The 20,900-nt window shown below is 36.6% G+C and overlaps 1 protein-coding gene across 7 annotated transcripts in view; it reads right to left on the reverse strand.

Moving 5' to 3' along the window:
* The window catches only part of CCDC141 (coiled-coil domain containing 141), a 144,427-nt gene that overhangs the window by 37,982 nt on the left and 85,545 nt on the right, over positions 1–20,900 (reverse strand). For 6 of the 7 annotated variants that reach the window (XM_039329172.1, XM_039329170.1, XM_039329169.1 and 3 more), the window contains 10 exons: positions 20,437–20,556; positions 19,108–19,299; positions 15,960–16,133; positions 15,190–15,369; positions 14,043–14,168; positions 13,544–13,732; positions 13,107–13,286; positions 11,049–11,198; positions 2,626–2,766; positions 1,862–2,056 (listed from right to left, as the gene is read on the reverse strand). In XM_039329172.1, coding sequence (XP_039185106.1) covers positions 1,862–2,056; positions 2,626–2,766; positions 11,049–11,198; positions 13,107–13,286; positions 13,544–13,732; positions 14,043–14,168; positions 15,190–15,369; positions 15,960–16,133; positions 19,108–19,299; positions 20,437–20,556 — 1,647 coding nt within the window. The remainder of the gene's footprint in view (positions 1–1,861; positions 2,057–2,625; positions 2,767–11,048; positions 11,199–13,106; positions 13,287–13,543; positions 13,733–14,042; positions 14,169–15,189; positions 15,370–15,959; positions 16,134–19,107; positions 19,300–20,436; positions 20,557–20,900) is intronic. The other variant, XM_039329171.1, reaches the window with a different exon arrangement.

A 20,900-nucleotide genomic window follows, 5' to 3' on the forward strand; every position in this document is an offset into this window, starting at 1 on the left:
TGTATTTGAGTGTATGATTATCATTATTATATACACAACAGTGTGAAGTCACAACTACCAGTTCTTTAGCTGGCATTGGTCTTCATAGTCACTGAGTTCTTATCATTTCAATGTCATAATGTGTTGGCAGTATATGTGTGAAGCCAAGCAGAATGGCCTCTTGTAATTGACAGATAAAAATATTGTCAATGTACAGTTTTTTTGAAATGTTATTCAAGATTTTTTGGTCTGCCACCCAGTGTGCTGACAATCACTGAGAAGACCATGGCCAGTTTATGCCATAATCTTTCAACTTGATTCTTTGTGATCTTCTCCAATTCTTTGTCTAACGTAATATAACATAACGTATTATAATACAATATAATGATTATCATCATTACTATTTCAATTACTATCATTCTGGATCAGCACGTTAGTCCTTAATTTTATACATTATATTCCTTTTGGTTGTTTATGAGTTGGGTGACTATATACATTGCATAAATAAATAAATAAATAAATAAATAAATAAATAAATAAATAAATAAATAAATAGTTATAACAGTTAATTTCCTTTAGTTACTTTTACTGCTACTACTACTGTTCTTAATCTAAGGTATAGTACTGCATTACAACCCAATGCAACAAAGGAGATCTGCTGACTTTCTTGTTCCAAAACCAAGTTCCCTCAATTAATGAATCCTGACTGGCACTGAGCCTTGGACCCTCTTGTCTCCTGAAAGGACAGAACCACAAGCTGTTCCCTCAGCAAAATTGGATTGGTTGGGCCAATTCTAGTGGGAGAAGTGCTGAAGGTAACTGAGGGTAACTTGGTGCCAAGCAAATATCAGTACTTGGCTCTTTGATATTTTTAATACTATGTCAGCCAGCCAGAGTTGCTATTTGCAGATTGGCTGGTCTTATAAATTATATAAATAAATAAGGTTCCTGGAGCAGTTCATGATCTATCAATTACATCTGGGCCAGGAAGTGATTTGACCATGAGAAAAGGATAATGTTCATACTTTCCATTTACAAATCACATAACAACCATTCCAAAGTGATAGCAAAGTTTAACACCTATATTCACCAAGTCCAAGAATACTTGAGACATGCCCATAGTTGCCATAGGGGCTCTCCTGGCCCAATTCAACCCAACAGCACTCCTAACTCATTCCTATACCTCAATCTAATATGTAGACATTCAAATCCCACTACTTTGAGGACAGTGACCTTGGTCATTGATAAACTCTCACCGTAAAAGTGTTACCCAGCTCTTGAGACTGAAATCTACCTGGACAGATTTCCAATATGGCAACACTGCTCAGCCAGGGTTTAGTAATATACACCAGATGTACTTTTTGTCCACAGCCATATTGTGACTTTATTGCAGAGCTAACTCGCATTTCTGAATGCCAGATGCTCTGATAATCCATCAGGATGTTACCAAGTTGCACATCCAACTATATATGTTGGCAGTCTTCGTTATCTATGTTATTCAGCAAGAAATACATTCTAATATTCTTCCTCATTTGCATTCTAATACCATTTTCTGTGCCCAAATATACACTTTAAGCAAAGGAAGATGGAATGGGAACTTGCGGATTTCATTTTTTCTTTGTCCTACAATTACTTTATTATTATAAAGTACTAGTTTAGGAAAACATATATAGCAAACAGGCTGGTCTACATATTCAAGTAAAATAAGAAAAAAACTGTGTTTTAAGATTGAATGATTATATTCATTTAAGCACCTTTTTGCTAATTAAATTCATGAGTTGATCAATGAGAGACATATGGAGTCTACATTTGTTTCCTAAATCTCAGAGCTGGCATCTTATCCTAGCTACAAAAGACATTTGGGATTTTTTTTTTGTTATACCTCTTCCATCATCTCTTGTAAATGTTCCATCAGTTCTAAATTTTTCTTGTAATCTTCCATAATCTTCCCAAATTCAGTCAGCTGTTTCTCTAATTCATTTACTGATGCAGAAATAAATTCGGCTTTGTCACTTGGTTGAGTTGGTACAGAATCTAAAACTTTCTTCTTTAGATTCTCTAACTTGTTTCTTAGTACCTGTTCCCAAAAACATAGGAAGAATTTAAGAACCATGTTAGTATATTTATGCTGTGTAGTATTAGCAAAATTACTGGAGAGCAAAGGAAATAAAAGACACTGCACCATTTCAGTGTGTATTTGTAACATTTCATGGAATCCCATTTTTTATAATTCTGAGTGAAGACAAAGCCAAAGCATTGCTACATGGCATTATCAATCATCTTGGCAGACGAGATCTTACACATGTTTGTTAGATTTTTTCCAGGCATTTTAATGTTTGTTCATATGAAAACACATTTATGGCAATAGCAATCACAATAATAATGATGAATTATAAAAAAAGAAAAACAGACTGAGAAAGCATAGTTGGTTTCTAGCTTTAAAACACATATGGACAATCTATCCTAAGTCAATTATTAAAAGAAAATGATGTGACCTTTGGTGTTCTATTACATCAGCTGCAAATGGAAGAAACATTTGACAGATTACTCCAGTCATCTGTGTGCGACAGATTACTCCAGTCATCTGTGTGCATTCAGCATAAACCTCATGCATGCATTCTGTGCCCTAATTGCTATAAATATTACCTGATATTTTTCAGAAAATGCATCCATTTGTTGAATTTGAATTCTTAGAGTTTTCAGATTTCGTGCTTTTTCCGTTTTCTTGCTGTAGTTGAATTTCATGTTGTTGAATTTCTTTCTGAGATCTTTAAAGGATTCTCTGAGCTGAAAAGAAATAACTTCATTTTAAAACACGATTTTGTCAATAATACACACAGACATACCTTTACAGACATAAATGCAGTTTCAGTCAGTCTGCATTCTGAACCATTTATTGTATGGATCTATGATATTTTGTAATGTGTGGCAACCACCTATGTGTAGGTATATTATGTAAATCCTAAATTATTAAATGTGATGCAATATTTGCAGCTTAATTTCTGTGATTAAAAATACTGAGATAACTCAAATGGAAATAAATAATGCAGATTGACACATTTAAGAAAACTGCCCTGTATGAATGTTTTTAGTCATAATACACACATACTACTTGATAAAGGGTAATGTATGTTAAATACATAAACAGAAATTTAAAAATGAAAATTGTACAGTATGTGTATATGACAGGGGTCCCCAACCTGCGGGCTGGTAGTGGGCTGCTAGCCACTGTGCTGCAGAACATGTGCACACACACACCCCACTTGTGCTACGCTGCGGCCGCAGGGCACAAACAGGACACCACACTGCGCGGTGCAAAAACAGGCCGCTGCTGCACCTTCGTGCATGAAAACGAGATTCTGCCATGCCTCAGGGCACAAAAATGGGCTGATGCCATGCCTCAGGGCACAAAAGGAACACTGTGCCATTGTGATGCACAAAAATGGACCAACGCTGCACCTCAGGGCACGAAAATGGGATGCCGCCACACCTCGGTGTGCAAAAATGGGCCGACACCATGCTGCAGGGCACAGAAACAGGGCACTGTGCACAAGAACAGGGCAGGGCTAGTGAGTATCATGCATGCTCGCCGCCCAGTATGTACTTCCCCCCTTTCCCTCCAGACTGCCAACCAAGAAAGGTTGGTGACCTCTGGTATATGACTTGTCCATACACATGCTGGTAGTATGGATGCAATGAACTTTCCCTTGTGAAGTTGTTCTATTTGCAAGAGCATCTGCTATGAAAGCAGTCTACAATTCTCCTTTGATGCCATTAGAGCAATTGTTTGTACACAGGTATTTTCTAATTGGTCAGCCTTATCATCACTCCAGTTTCTGGCATCATAAGTTAAATGAAGCATCGCTTGAGCTGGCTGTTCTGAAGTTTTGCCTAAATGGTAATAGGTATTTTAGACTGCCCACATGGGATTGAAAGCCAAGAGATGTTTTAGCCAATTGGAGCTCATCTATTTCCAGCAAGGAGTGCCTCTTGCCACGTCTATTTTGCTCCGAAACATAAATGCCATTCCTTTTTCTCCCCAAAGAGAAAACTGTGACTTTCTCACCTACCCACAATATTGGCATACCCTTAACATGACAATTCTCTGTTAGGATCTCTTCACAGAGTGCTGACATCCTTTGCTACATGGAGGAGACACTGGTAAAGTTAAGCATTGTCGGTAAGACAAATGCAGTTCACATCTGTTTTTCACCATGACTCATTGCTTGGCAACACAAGTTCCCTATTTGCACAAAACTTCACATCTGCAATAGGAACAAGGAAGGACTAAGCACAATAGGTATCCAGGGATTTACCAGAGATAGGATCAAATCACTCCGTAAGATTTACACCCTGTCTGCAAACATCCTATGGAATGTAATCATCTCTAGATCACTCTCCTTCCTTCTTACAGTCTTGAAATATAAACATCTCCCCCCCCCCTTTATATTTTTTAAATAGGCAATTTCATCTCTAGTTTCTTAAATTTAACAAGGAAGAGGTTATTTGCCATTTAGCAACCTGTGATTAAGCTGCAGGCCCTCAAACGTAAGACCCACATGAGTTTCATATAGGGGTATTTGGAATGAATAAACATGCTGGCAGTAAATAAACATGCTGCAGCAAAATTATGCTGCTCTACATCGTCTCCAAAACAATGTATTGCTAAGTTGTATTTAATTGGTTTAAAGTAGTGGTTCTCAATCTTTTCTTCATCATGGACCCCCTTTAAATACCTTTTGTGGCCTTAGACCATGGCCATGGATCCCCAAGACCTAACTCGAAATTTAAATCATAACAATTCTTCAAGTTTTCGAGGACCCCCTGTAATGACATCATGACCCCCCAGGGGTCCACAGACCACAGGTTGAGAACCCCTGGTTTAAAGGAAGAAACTAAATCCATGGTTTCCAGTTCTCTACAAGATATGTCAAAACAGAAAGTCATTTTTTAAAGGATTTTTAAGGGACATATTTAAATTATTATCGCTGTTATGATATTCACTGATTTCCATCTACTAGAACTTTCCTAAACTGACATTTATTTTTGCTGCTGGCAGAGCTGAGAAAGAGTCTGGACCAGTCCTGATTAGGGAGGTATTTGTGCTATTGAAATAATAAATAGTGGTGACATCACACAACATTTTGTGAAAATGTTACAGCCACTCAGGGTATCTGTTAGCAAACAAAAATCAGAAACAAAAGTGAATATGAATGGTGTGCACCAGATGAAGTATAGAGGAAGAACGAACATGTAAAACAAAAACGAAACAAAACAAAACCCCGACAATGTTGCAGCTGTGTCCTGAAACAAGAGCCAAGAGGACAGGAATAAGGCATGCTTTTCAACCAATCCCCATTTTAGACCAGAGGGAATTGTGGGAATCAGACAGCAACACAATAGCAGCTGTCAGATTCTTCCAATTCACCTCCCCAAAACAGAGAAATAAACTTGTGCTCTGCAGTCTTTTTGTACTCCTGCTTAACATTGTCTGCCTGAGAGGGGGAAAAAAAAAAAAAAAAAAAAACGGGCTTGGATGTTACATTTCTAGATTTTGGTATGGTATTCACTGGATGTACAGGTTCTTCTGATATATTCCCCATATATGGGACTCTTCATATTCTAACAACAATTCTGCAACATTGGAATTATAAATTTATACCCAACTTGCAACCGTGAGTCTGTTCTGTCAAATAACTTATTTTCTCATAGAAGAACATTGATCAAATATTCTTGAACAATTTGCTATAGCATTATGTTTCCATATAATTTATTTCTTCTTTCTTTCCTATATATACTGTGTTACCGTCTTATAAATAAATGTAAATCGTATGAAATGGTAGGAAGTACTTAAAATTGTACCAGATTTGATATTTCTATCTTTTTTCTTTTGTAAATGTTGCAGTTACTATTATAACTATAATACAGTAAAAGAAAAATAGAATTACAGATTATCTGTTTAATCGGTATAGGAACAATTTAACTTTTGGAAGACAACAACAATTGGGTTTCTCCATTAACTTTAAGGAATATGAGTAATAATTGATAAAGTTGATTGATTGGCTGGAAAACATTCTTAATAAATGCTCAGTGTATGTTCTTTGTACCTTGTCCCAGAATAAAGATTCTTTTCAAGAAGTGCATGTATGAGACTTGTTTGAGCATTTCCATTTATTTTCAACTTAAAAGTGTCTTTTATTTTAAAGTAAGAGTCCTGGTTTATGTGAGAATATATAATAACCATAATCCATTTATCATGGTGAAGTACTGTAGTTGCAACTTTCTCTTATAGGACATTAGAGCCAGCCAGAAATTGATTTGCCGTTTGGCAAATATTCTTTTTCTATTTAAAATGTGAAATCATGATTCTTTGGCTGGGGAGAGGAAATCCTTATATAGAAGCACAAATCAGTAAAGAAAAAAATCCTTTTAACAGGTTGTCAGTGTACTTATTAAAGATTTTAAACTTCTTTTTTCTGTTTTGATAGAAAGTACATAAAATAGAAATTCATTATTTCGGAAAGGATGTCAATGGAATTCAGCTGTTCTTACTTTTCTCCTTTTAAATGAAAAACAGTGGCAAATTTCAACCCACAGCATTAGATTTCTTATATTATGCCTTAATACTGATTAGTTTTCAATAATTAGAAGTAATGCTGCTACTTATTGATAGACAAAATTCATTTACATTAGGAACAGCATAGATCAAACTACTAAACAGATCCATATGTTATTGTTACATAGATAGATGATAGAGATAGCTAAAGATAGACAGATAGACAGATAGATAGATAGATAGATAGATAGATAGATAGATAGATAGATAGATTCATCTAAACTTCAAAGATGAAAAAAGTGCATAAGCATATTGACATGATGGAGAAAATGTATGTTGTCACTAGGACTCAAAAACATAATCAAGGTAGACGAAAAATCCTCACATGCATCTAATAATCCAGTCTTGCCTTAAGCATGTGTAATTGAAAGAGGTACTAACTGAATTCAGTAGGACATTTCTGAGAAAGTCACTAATATTAAGTATAATAACAGTGTTATTTGTGAAACTATAACAGCTTCATCAGTGTATTTGATTCACTGAGGAAAAACACATGAAGATATGACAGTACAAGACTGCGCAACACAGAAGCCAGCTGGGCATTTGAGTTAACTACTATTCCACAAACAATTTCACATATTATTTAAAAGTTATTTTAATTAGCCTTTTCCTTAGAAAACCATTGTTTTTTTCCCTGTGACAAACCTGATTTTTCATGGGGAAGAAACAACGCAAGGAATAATTAATGACAATTATTGCAATTTGTGTCACAAGAAGAAGAAAACAATAATGAACAGTCTATGAGGACTCTGTTTTAATAAACTGTTTTTCATGTTTACAAGAAAAGGGAAGATACTACTTCTCTTTTTTCAAGATGAAGACTTTCAAGGAATCCCTTTAATGTAGCTTTTTCATGTCTGTAAGTTGATTGTTGAAAGGCATGCACTGAAACATCACAAATGCAGTATGTAATTTAAAAATACTCCTGCCCAATATATTTGCACACAGTGCTGTGGCACTTCTGGAATGGAAGAAGGAGGTGGTGGTGGCAGAGATAAGTATTGCTTCAAAGTGTTATTTTAAAATGCTGTTATGGCAAGTTCTGAAAAAAGACTACGTTGCAGTGATTGTGATGTAGAATTGATGCAAGTTGGATACCAGGCAGAAATATAAACTTTGATTTATGATTGCATGCTATCATATATCCAGAATGGCATTAACATGTCCCACAAACCTGAAATTGGTTTTGAAATATGGGCCTAATCTCTGCTGAAGTAAGCATGGAGTTGTAAAATGACATGGGTATTTTGCTTAGATTCTTGTACTTAAAAACTCTATAAATAATTTATTTTCCTGTTTATGTTGTTTGTAGTTTATATAATTCAATATATAGTATATTGACACAGTATTTTAGAACAGAGAACTTCTCTAGTACAATTCAATATAAAATTATAACATTCAGATTATAATTACATTATTTCTGACATATGGTTGGCCAGCTTCTGCTTAAAAATCTCTAATGAAGAAGACCATTTTCTCCTGACTGTTCTACTTTATTCAGTTTTCATTACACACAGGCTAAACATTAATAAATTTAACTTCCAATAAAAAAGAATATATGGAGCTCAGGGTTAAACTGTGGATTTCTTGGTGCTCTCTGAGTTCAATTGCTTTATTTGCTGACATTTAATTATCCAACTAGGTAACATTGTCAGTGCAAGTAAGTATGGGGTTTGCTCCATGTTTATACTGAGTAGCTTCTACTGTCCATTTTGGTGGGGGTATAACTTTCTCCTAGGTAGGGTAATAATTTTTCTTTTTATTATGCCAAAATTGGATTATTTTATTATCTTCCTTTAAAAAAAAACATAGAATAAGTCTGATTAGTTTTAGTCTGGTTTCATTTGTTTTGAAATGGAAAATTCATTCAGTACTCACTACTCATTGTCAACTCAGTTTCGATTTCAAGACTGTTTTGTTTATGTCAGGGGGTGTCAAACTTGCAATGTCACGTGACGTTTCACGACGTATCGTGATTTTTTTTCCATTGCCGGCAATGGGGTAGGTGCGGTTTCACTATGACGCATCTGGCCCATGGAGCGGCAGTTTGACACCCCTGGTTTATGTTAACCATATATAAAAGTTAGGTTGGTTGGTGTATTTTGGAAAACAAATTAATTTTAAAATCTAGTATAATCCATAAATTCCAACCTTTAAATGCTGGTCCACCCTACAAATATTAATCTCTGCTCACTCACAAAGAAATAATAATTAGTGCCACACATAGAGTGTTACTGCAGGGAATAAATTGACCTTGGAGGACACAATCAACTACTGCTTTAGTTGGACAAAAATGAAGGGAGAAATTGGTTTGTTTTATCTGAGTACTACTTTGAAGAAAACGTGTTTCATATTTCCCCCATTTAAAACATATTTTCAATGAGAAAACAGATGAAGCCAAACTGAGCTAATCAGCAGATTTCCTCTGTGTTTTCTAGAATAATCTGTGTCTACAAACTAATCCAATCACATTAAATAATATTACATAATTATCAAATGAATGTTGATGAACTGCCTTCAGCAAACTACCCAAATGTCATTTTAAATGATATTAAGCTAACTTAAACTGACTTCTATTTAGTTTATACATAGCATAGGGCCTGCTAGCCTTTAACAATATTACATTACCATCATGCCAACATAATGTCACTATTTTTCATGATGTACTTGCTATTTATACAATAGGAAAGCACTATCTAAATCTCATCAAGATGTCAGTACACCTCACTGGAGCTAAACTACAATCCTCACTGGAGCTAAACTGCAATCCATAAATACATTTCTTTCTATAGTAATGACAAGTTTATTGGTTTTTCTGTACTGTTACACAGGATTAAATATCAAAGCTATGAAAAGTAAGTGTGATTACCAAACATGCTTCCAGACTATATACTGAGAGATCTGCACTGGAGTTACTAGCTGGAGACCGTTTTGAAGTCTGGTGGAACTTGTGCTAAGGTGACATTTGCTAATCAAAACAAATACATTCCAAATGAGCCCAAATCATGGAGCCGGCCAGAGCAATCATGTTCATCAAGGAAAGTGGCATTAACAGGAAATTGAATGACAATAATGCTTTCTTTTTGTCCTATTGAGTACAAATCACTAGGCTAAATACAAACAGGCTGATCAACAAGACATAATCTCTGGAGTATCAACAAGGATGTCACTTGAGAACACAATTAAGACAGTTTGATGATATATAAATGCATTTGCATAGCCTTAAGATTGATTTTTCTCTTAAAAGATTTGTGGCCATCGTATGGTGCATTATCTGCACATGTTTCAAATACTAAATCTAGGACAATTGAACATGTCTGCCTAACATGCCCACTTCATTCTGGGCCCCTCACCACAGCTGGGACCAGCTGAGCATGAATGCCCAGAGGGGGTCAGCTGTGGTGGGGGGCCCGAGATGAAGTGGGCATGTTAAGGCAACCGTATTCAATTGTCCCATTCCATCAAACACCATATATAAAATGTCCAAACAATTGCAAGCAAATCCTTTATACCAGTGGAACTTTACATTGGCATTTCTTGGATAATAGCTCACCATGAATCACAAGAAGCCATTTTTAAAATCAAGAGAACTTTTTGAAGTAATTTATAATCACCCTTGGACTTTTCTAATGGGAAAGAAAATGGGAGTGCCCAAAACAGTTTTATGGATTTCAGCCACCCTATATTAAGAATTTAAAAATCCTTCAATAATTCTTAAGATTAAGAATTCACCATATTCAGAAATGACAACCAATTTAAATATGCCAGGGAGCTATCTATGCATTAAACTATTTGTCAGGAAGCAATAGCTATATTTATGTTGCACAAAGGAGCTGAGGGAAGTCAGATAGATTTCAATCAGACATCACTTTAATCCTATTGTCACTGAATCAAATAAGAAAAACATACATTTCCGAGTAAAGAAAATATTTATTTTCTAATAACCCTACTGGTGGAGTACAAAATTGGACTAGCAAGAGTCAATTCACACAATAAGAATTTTAATTCCATTCCTTCATCTGACATGCATTCCAGACCTCACATGCACTTCAGGATATAAGAAGGGAAAACCTGCTCCTGCTTCTGATGAATTCAATTTTTGAGAAGAAGCATTTAGATTACACTGTTGTGCTTTATTAGATGCAGAGGACATTTGACATGTGGGTGAAGAAAAACAACTGTAGCAATTCAATCTTCAATCTATCACTAATCTATTTTACATACTGATTGACTGAAGTGAATATAGCTGTGCAATCTCCTTTTCAGTCTCCAGTAATTCAGGTGCTAGCAAAGGCCTTAATTAGAGCGGCAGTTATATCTCCACAACGGTTTGTGAATTAAGGGTTCCGTAAAAGTTTAAACGAAATGGAATGCAATGGCATTACTGAAGAGTACAACAAGAAGACAAAGGACACAACAGTTGCAGTCATTTAATGATTTCTTTTCACCACACCTCATGTATCTCGTCTCTTGTGATGCAGAAATGGAGGACATGTGACAGCTCTTCCTCATACTTTTCAGCTTTGGAGTCCCAGTTAATGCTGTCAGAGGCCATGGTATCCAGTTGTTGTTGTAAGTTCTTTACAGAAACATTAAAGGAATTCTGAAACGAAATATATAAATTATGCTGCAACAACAAGCAATTGTCTATAAATAGTGGCAGTAATAATGAAAAATATCATATGGTAAATTATTGTTTTCTAAGAGCATGGTACTCTAATTCTAACTCTCATATTTCCAAAATATGGACATATAAATTTGAGTTCTATATCTGTCAACATATATATGCAAGACATAAAGTTTAGTTTAAATCATGGGGAAAAAAAAGTCTTATTTCACAGAATATGCTGTTTCTTGGAATGTAGATGAACAGAGGTTCTGCTGCTGTATACTGTGACCTGAATTAGTGGTTAAGGCACATTCAGATAAATCACTCTGAAACTCTTTTTAATCAAGTTGATTTATTTTTATCTATTCATCTTTTACAAGATAAAAAGCTACTTGTGAGGGACAATCTCCACAAAATTGTAAGAAATAAGCACACAATCCACGCAGAAGCAGCAATAATCAAAAGGAAAACATAAAATAAGCTAACAACAGATCAATAAAATACAACAGAAATAGTCACCAATCAAGCTTAAAAAACAAATAAATCAAATCAATTAAACAAAGTTGGGAAGCATGAACTGCTTTGTGTCAGAATATACCTGGTGAGAACAGTAACAAACACTATGCCACTATTGTGAAAGCATCCACCTCCATTTTCAGAATGAAGTTATTTGATAGAGTTTTAAGGCATGGACGAGAATAGATGCGGCAAAGTAGGAAGTCTATGAGATATTTTGATACAATGTTTCTGCATCAGCACTGCCCATAGTACTGCAGAGATTCCCTTACCTTAATTTATTTCAACACCTTTAAGTAGTATAATAGGAATGTTACTACTTTATTTCTATGAAGCTGAACTATCAATCCTTCCATGGATCTATAGAGGAATACCAGAACAACAACAGAGAATAATAATAACTTTTTTCCTACTGCTTTCATTACTGTAGCATCAGAACTTTATTGTTTTTATAAGGAGAAAAAAGAAAGGGTCTGTAGTGATGTAAAAGGAGATAATGTGGAAAGGGAGAAGGAAGGCGTGCATGTATGCAAGCATTTGGGAAAGCAAAGAAAAGTCATGGTGACTAGTGAGAAGGGAACAGCCCTAACAGGAAAAGGCACAAACTGGTCCAAACTGGAGCCAGGCAGCAAGGTTTGCCTTTCCTGCAAGAGTTGGGGGAACAATCAATCGGGTTTAGTAATGACTGTGGTCCAGGCTGGTTATCAGACCACTCTCAGTCTGGATTGAATACTGACAACCCATTGCAATCCAGACTGGATTTACTGAAGTTGGCTTGGAATATCAGGGAAGACAAGCAGCTTGAGTTGCAGTGTGGAATTGCCCTAGAAGGAGTTGCTGTTGATAGATTAAGCTAAAACTAGTCAAAGATACTTCACATTATAAAGTTCGCCTTTAACCAAAACTACATACATTATGCTTATGGAGGGAAATGCAAATCTACCCAGAAAAAAAAATAAACATTGGTATCATCTCAACTTGTGAACCCCTTTAACATTATCTTCTTCTTCTTCTTCTTTGCTAAACTGAATTCCAATTTACAGTGTTCACTATAGCCAGTCACCATTTGTGTTGCAAAAAGTTACATACAATTAACTGGTACTGTACATAAAGAATATAATAATACTAGCAGTCACTCAATATACTCCCATAACGTGAAAAAAATGCAATGGCCAAAGGTTTGTTGTACTTCTGGCACTGTTGTAAATTCATAGTCCATGATTGATATGAGAAAGAAAATAGCTTGTCCTGAATAATCGCTCCCTTTTCCCCCTTTTGGATTTGCTCTGATATTTACTTACAGCATGTATTACTATTGAGAGTATATCAATTCCAAGCAAAAGTGCTGATTTTCCCCAGTCTAGACTTGCTCTAGTATTTACTTACAGGATGTTTTACTGTTGAAAGTATATCCATTCCAAGTGAAAGTGCCAATTTATACAGATGTCTGATATGTATATGTTTCTCCTGAGTATTAGTCAGGTGGACCTTAGCAAGGGAAGTGTCACTTGGCGCATCTTTCATTTGTAGGATCTCCAGTCCTCCTGATTTTATGAGACCTTCAAGCTGAGAAAATTAATGAAATAATGTTTCATGAACATCTAGCCTTGCATCTTTTAATTTTACTTTCACAGAACATTCAGGTGTGGTTCAAGACAACTTTGACTTTTAATCCAGAATTTGGCCACCCAAATACTTTAGCATAGTTATTGCCTAACAACTGCTTCTTTTAAAATATTTATAGCCCGGTAAAAGAAAGTACGCTTAGACAAATGGGACAGTAAAATCATGGTGTTCATGAAAATAAAGAGAACAGCACTTACCTCCTCCCTGACTTTGTGGAATTTGACTGTCTTGTTGAAAACTTCATCGTATTTTGCCATCATTTCCTTTATCTCCTTATGGAGATGAATGAGCTCACTTATTTTCTCAGATTTTACCATGTCAGGAACTCCTTTCAAGCTAAGCTGCTCTGATAATTTTAATGTGTATTCCACCTCAGCGTTGAGTTGCTAATGAATTTGGTACAATAAAAATATTCAAATCTCAAAGGAAAGCACATTTAAATTTAAGCCAAGCAAATTTCTGTTCATTTTGCTTGAACTGTTACTTTTCGCTTGTTCTGAAAAAATGAACACACTAATTTCAGTCTGAATATCTTCCTAAATTTTGCTGCACATTTTGCTGCCAAATATGCTTTTTCATTTAGCACAGTATGTTTGAATTACCCTAGGATTTATAAAGAAGTAAAATGCATTTTGCTCAGTAGCTACAGAAACAAAAAGAACACAATTTTTCAACATTCTCAGTTTATGTTCTTACCTGAAACTGTGGTTTAATTTCATTAAACTTATTTTGTAATTCCATAAGTACTGAAAAGTTACTTCCAAGATCAAGCGCCAGAGTAGATCTGAGTCCCTCTTGAAGAATAATTAAGCGTTGTGTTGTCTATAATGCACCACAAAACAATTTGTAAATGTGTATTTTAGAATCTAGGTTTTTTTGAAGTAAGAAGAGACCAGTTTTAAGAAAAAAAAGGAATGTTAAACTTGCATGTTGTGTAATATAAATGCTATAAAACACGTTAAATTAGTACCTACCCCTGTATCTTTTATATTCATGCTATTTTTGAGGACGAGTGGACCAGAAATATGAAAACTACACTGAATTATTGCCAATAAATGTTTAAACACCAAGTTTCAGCTAAATGCTACTAGCCAAATCCAAAATGGAACTGAAATTAGCATCAAGAGCTAAATGAGAAAATGATGCTTGTAAGTGCTGTTTTAATCTTTCTCAGCTCCCAAATCTACATTTCATCTGACTATACTGTATTTCCTAACATTTTAAAAATCCTTTTATTGATCTATCTTAACTCAAGAGAGGTCATTTAAATCACTCAAGCTATCTTAAATACACCAACAAATAAAATGAAAATGAGCAAATTTTGTTCCAAATTTCCAGAGGAATTTAGAAGTTACAGGGGAAATGACTGAGTAGTAGATGCCATCAACAAGGCCTCATTTTTTTTAATATAAAGCTATTTGCAAGAGTGTCTGAACTATGCTATCATAATACATTCTGACACATGTAAAAAAGAGCAGGGTTTTGATCACATGGTTGACTCTTTGACCCCTTGTGATCATCTCTGGCTTTGGGGACATTCTTTGTACTTTGATTATCACACTACATATTTTATTTTCATGTACACTCCAGGAAGGATTTTGTGATGACACTTCATGTTTCCCTAAAATTGCTAGAGGAAATTCTTCATTTTGAAAAACACACTATTGTTAGGAACAATGTCTACACAGTTCAGCTATTATGCTTTCAAATCTCTTAAATGTACTGCAGAAGAATCAGGTTTTAAGACATGGTGTTCTGATCTACCCAAAACAAAATTAAAACAAGTGTCAATTCCATTTTATCAAAGAGAGTTAGGAATAAATGTTATGTAGATTTCACTTACATTTTTAAATTGCTCATTAAATTTTCCACATTGTTGCTTGACAGATTGCACTTGATTCATACTAAGTTTCCATCTTGCCCAAAGCTCTGTTAATTCTTCTTTTTCTTTGTTCAGAATATCAAGAGTACGTTCCGTTACTTGAACAACATTTTCCACATTCATTATTAGATTGTTATTCACCTGTTCAAGACAGAATTTATAAAAGAAATTTCTGAGAGGGACAGAAAGCAAACTATTTTTGGCATCTTTATGATGGCATCAAGAAAGGGCAGAGATTTCTTTCAGCTCCATCCTCATGCAATTCTTTATGTTTTCCTAGAAGTCAAACTAAATGTATGTAATATGCATCATGCATCTGACTCCTTTTTTTTTTTACTCAAAAAGGAAATACCTGGTTTTTAAAAACCACAATGCAGAAATAATGAGGCTTTAATACTTCCTTCCAGGTCCTTTGGTTCTTAAAATCCACACATTATTTGGGAATAAAAAAAAAATTCCAAACCTTCCATTAGTGTCCTTACAAATGTTACACAGGATGCTGGAGAGAAGATTTGACTCCCTGAAGTACTGATGTATATCATGATCCCAGTCTAAATGGAGTTATCCTGTAGTATTTCAATATATAACCTAAATAATTTTCTTAGCTTTACCTTAGAAGGAATATCTAATTATACTCACTGTGGCTTATCTCAAACACACAGGATTAGTTCAGAAAGAACGTGGGAAAATAAACATTGCTGGTATCTATAAATCATCAGAAATTGCCTTACCATCTTTACTAAATTTAAAAAGTCATGACCCATATCTTGAGTGGAAAGAATCTTCTTCAAAACCTTATGCCACTGGACATCAGCTGATTGCAGCAAGGCCTCATTTTTAGCTTCAATGTCTTCTGCAGGCTCATTTATATAGAATTCTTTCAGCTTCTGGGCATCATTTTCAACCTAAAGGGATAGAAATGAATCAACCTGACTATACTTTTCTGAACATTTATGATGGACGTTCTTTGATTATTGAGTTGCACCTACAGAACTCTTGAAGTCCTTCCCTGAAGTAAATAAGACTTCAAAAAAACTAAGGCAAGAACTTAATATTTTTTTTAAAAAAGGTTGGCTAAATATATTGCAAATAAAATTAGTACAACTTGAAAGAATACCTCACCAAATTTATACTCTTTCTCTAAGAGGTTTTAGATGGTCTGTTATTCTTGTTAAATATGAGGTGCTTCACAGTCTGCTCTGGAAATTGCACTGCTAAAGCAGGAAATGAAAACCTGTAATCTTCTGCTGTACTTTTATCACTTTCAGCTTCCTAAACTATTGTCCGTACTGTCTTGTTGTAATGAACACTGAAATCCAGCAACATCTAAAGCAGTGGTTCTCAACCTTTTTAATGCCGCGACCCCCAACCGGTCGTAAGTCAAGGACTACCCAACCAGTGGTAAGTCGAGGACTACCCAACCGGTCATAAGTCGAGGACTTTCCCTGCCTGGGAGCGCCACGCATGCATGGTGCTGCCCCATGCGCCGGCCGAGGCCTAGCTGGCAAGGGACAGCGATGGCGCAGGGCGACCACCGGCTGGGCCACCAGCTGGCCCAGCCCACCAGGCCCCATGCGTGCCAGCAACCCTCCCTGCGCCCACCGCTGCCCCGCTACCCTTACCTTGCACACCATCTGTTCGGGACGGCGGCAGGCAGGCCCAGGCGCTCCTGGGCAGCCATGGCAAGTGGCAGCGACGGCAAAGGATGACCACCGGCTGGGCCACCAGCTGGCACAGCCCAGGCAGGTAAGGCACCTGCCGGGCCCCACATGTGCCAGCAACTCTCCCGCTGCTGCCCCGCTAGCCTTACCTTGGCCACCGCCCATTTGGGGTGATGGCAGGCAGGCCCAGGTGCTCCTGGACAGCCACGGCAAGCGGCAGCAACGGCGCAAGGCAACCATCAACTAGGCCACCAGCTGGCCCAGCCCAGGCAGGTAAGGCACCTGCCGGGTCCCACGCGCGCCAGCAAGCCTCCCTGCGCCTGCTGCTGCCCCGCTAGGCTTACCTTGGCCATCGCCCATTCAGGGCGGCGGCAGGCAGGCCCAGGCGCTCCTGGGCGGCCACTGCAAGCAGCAGCGATGGCGCAGGGTGACCACCGTCTGGACCACCAGCTGGCCCAGCCCAGGCAGGTAAGGCACCCGCCGGGCCCCACGCACGCCAGCAACCCTCCCTGCAGTTGCCAGCCTCCCATCTCCCACCCCTGGCCCTCTTTTACTTACTTTTAGTAGTTGCTCAGCAGGGAGGGAAGCTGTCCTCGTAGCACCGTTTGCAGACTGGGGTTTTTGGCGGTCTCAGCAGGGCAGAGACAGCCTGGACAATTCCTATTGACTTTTGAAAGCCAATAGAATTAGACTCTATTCAAGAGAGTCTATTCTATTGGCTTTCGAAAGCCAATAGATTCTATTGGCTTTCGAACGCCAATAGAATAGAGTCTCTTGAATAGAGTCTATTCTATTGGCTTTCAAAAGCCAATAGAATAAGAGGGAGTAGCACAGCTAAAGAAAAGGGGAAAAAATGGCGGACAGCCTTGTTTGGTGACCCCCGTGAAATGGTCGTTTGACCCCAAATGGGGTCGCAACCCACAGGTTGCGAACCGCTGATCTAAAGAGTCACAAATTCCTTTCTTGTTTTCTAAAACGTATTAGCAAATGCATACTTTCAGTGATTTTTGCTAAATGAGTAATGCACTGGATGATGTTTAAAAATGACTATGAGGTAATTATTTGGGACAGTGGTTTGACAACTGAATGGCCTTACATAGTGTTCCCCCTTTGAGAACTGAGTTAGGAGGAAGTTATATGCTAGATCACTTGAGCAATTTCATCTTTATTTTGAATTACCCTTTATCTTTAATTCAATATTTAATCTAATTCTATCTAATGAAGAAGATCCAGTTTTGGTCATCATATTACCAAAAAAGATGTTGAGATTTTGGAAAAGTACAAAGAAGCACGAAGGCGATTAAGGGCCTGGAGATAAAAACATATGAAGAATGGTTGCAGGAATTGGGTGTGGCTAGTCTAGAGAAAGGAAGGACTAGGGGAGACATTTTATCAATATTCCAGTATTTGAGGGGTTGCCAAAAAGAGGAGGGGGGGTCAACCTATTTTCCAAAGCACCAGAATGCAAGACAAGTAACAATGGATAGAAACTAATCAAGAAAAAAGCAACCCATTGTTAAGGAGAAACTTCCTAACAGTGAGGGCAATTAACCAGTGGAACAGCTTGCCTTCAGAAGTTGTGGGTGTTTCATCACTGGAGGTTTTTAAGAAGAGACTGGACAGCCATCTGTCTGAAATGGTATAGAGTCTCTTGTTTGAGCAGGGGGTTGGACTAGAAGACCTCCAAGATCCCTTCCAGCTCTACTCTGATTGATCTAAAATATGCTACAGCATACTTTCAAGGCCTGGCAACTTTGGATTCCTAAACTTCCTAGTCATTATGACCAACAAGACCCCAAAGATCTGGATGTCACCAAGCTGAAAAGGATATGTTGAAAGAAAGATAAATAAACCATATTGGTTCTTTTTCTCCCCCCTGAAATATGCTTTTTACCTATTACAGAGCTCCTACAAGCTTTATAGGAGACAAGTTTCTCCCATCCCAGTGAGCACTGCAATAGCCACCATAAAAAATAATGATCAGTTCATTGCCTCAGCCAGCAGATTGCTGGTCATTTCTTTACATCAATGAGCACAAAACGACATGGAGGCATCTGCAGTTCTTTGATATCGAGTTGGACACACATCAGTACCAAGCAGGAAAGGGTGTAACATTATTCTGAACATTATTCTATTATATCCAAAGATGTCACCAAATGTAGATAACTTTCCAATGTAAGGAAAGATCATACTTTTTTCACAAAATATGTTTAAGTACCTCATCTGATGACTTTAAGAAGGCTACATATGGCTTCAGGATTTTGAGTTTTAAGGAAAGATTGCTGTTAAGGGCTGCCAGTTCTTCATTTAAAAGCTCAGTTTTGTTTGAAAAAACTGCTATTTCAGTGGTTTTTAATTCTTCCATTTCCTTACAAATTCTCACAGCCAATTCTAGTTCACTGGCCATCTCCTACAATGGTATAATGGAGAAAAATATATGTATTAACATTTTGAAAATTAAACAATTTCCTCACTTATTGGTTATCAAACAAATATGAGTATATTATTATATTATTGAATAGTTAGCAATATAGCAATATATCCTATTATCGTTTGCACACTAAAGCTAAATTTATTCTTTGCTCCCCCAAAAAAAGTTCTAAGACTTTTTATACCATCACCTCCATTTCTAAAAGAATGTATATGCCCTTTCACAAAAAATAACACTTATCATTAATAATTAAATGTTAATTTATGGACCATGGGAATTCAGAAAATTTGCAACTGCCTGCCATGGGTTCACACAGAGAAAGTGAAAGCAAAGCCAGTTGCACCAGAAAGAGTGAGAAGCAAAGTCTGGTGTGATTTTTGATCCTGCTCCAACTTTGCCCATGCAAGATTGATCAATTTTTTAAAAAAGAAAGAAAGAAAAAGAATTTGTGGCCTTCTGCTAAGCTACTTATGAACAGTTTGAAAAGCCTGCTGCCCACAAAGCCCTTTTGGGATCCTACAAAAAGGTTGGAAGATCTTTTAGAACAGTGGGGTGTACAGGACTAAGAGTGCTAATTAGTAGGAAGGCTCTGTGAAGGACTGTTGCCAGAAGTGTCCATGGGGCTAGAGTGTGTGTGTGTGTGTGTAAAAAAAGTAAAGATGTTGGCCATGACTATAGAATTGAAGCCATGCCTCTCTTCCTTTGTTGCATGTGTAACATATATAAAAATGTGAAGAGCTTCAATTGTGTGGTTGTGGCCTTGACTCCCCCAACCCCTTCTGCAAACATTCTTGATGCTTGCTGATTTTATGCAAAGCAAGTATTTCCATACTGAATAGTCAGATTTTCTTTAGTTTTACATTTATATTACTTCCATATATAAAGGTTATGCATATAATATACAGCGAAACTCAGAGAAATGCATTACAATTTTTTAAAAACAAAAACAAAATGTGCTTAATATTATTTTTGGGGTAATAAGTTTAAAATCAGCCCAAATAAAAGCATAGTGATAGAACTGGAATAATAGTTTTTGCAAAACTGTAAGAAAATCCCATAAAATGAGCACATGATTTAACCATTTAAAATGATGATATGAAAACAAATGCATCAGACCTTGGTTTGATTCGCCAGCTCCAAATATTTTTTCAGGACTTCTTCTGATTCAGGAACAGAAGATCCAGGATTTACTGCAGCTGAGAGTACTGGACCAATGTTTTGAATCTTTGTTGATGCCTTTATATTTAAACAGCAGTTTAAATCGTATCAATAAATCATATCATATCATTTAAATTGTATCAATAGCAGTTGAAAACCATAAACACACTGATGTAGAAGTATTTCAACAGAAGGGAATTTTCAAGAACACAATTCCCTTAATATCTTTTAAATAGTATGGTCTTATGAGTGTGCTATCTTTTCCCTTAAGTTTCCCTCATTAGTAATCTGATGTATAATATTTGCTCAAAAAGGGAAATGTATGGAAATCTGTAACATAAAGTATAAAAACTAATAAGTGGAATAACAGAAAGTATAATAGATATGGTGTACATCTGTGAGATAAGGGAAATGAATAAGGA

This window comes from Crotalus tigris, unplaced genomic scaffold (assembly GCF_016545835.1).
Source record: "Crotalus tigris isolate CLP2741 ecotype Arizona unplaced genomic scaffold, ASM1654583v1 scf7180000024389.207434, whole genome shotgun sequence".
Taxonomy (NCBI): Eukaryota; Metazoa; Chordata; class Lepidosauria; order Squamata; family Viperidae; genus Crotalus; species Crotalus tigris.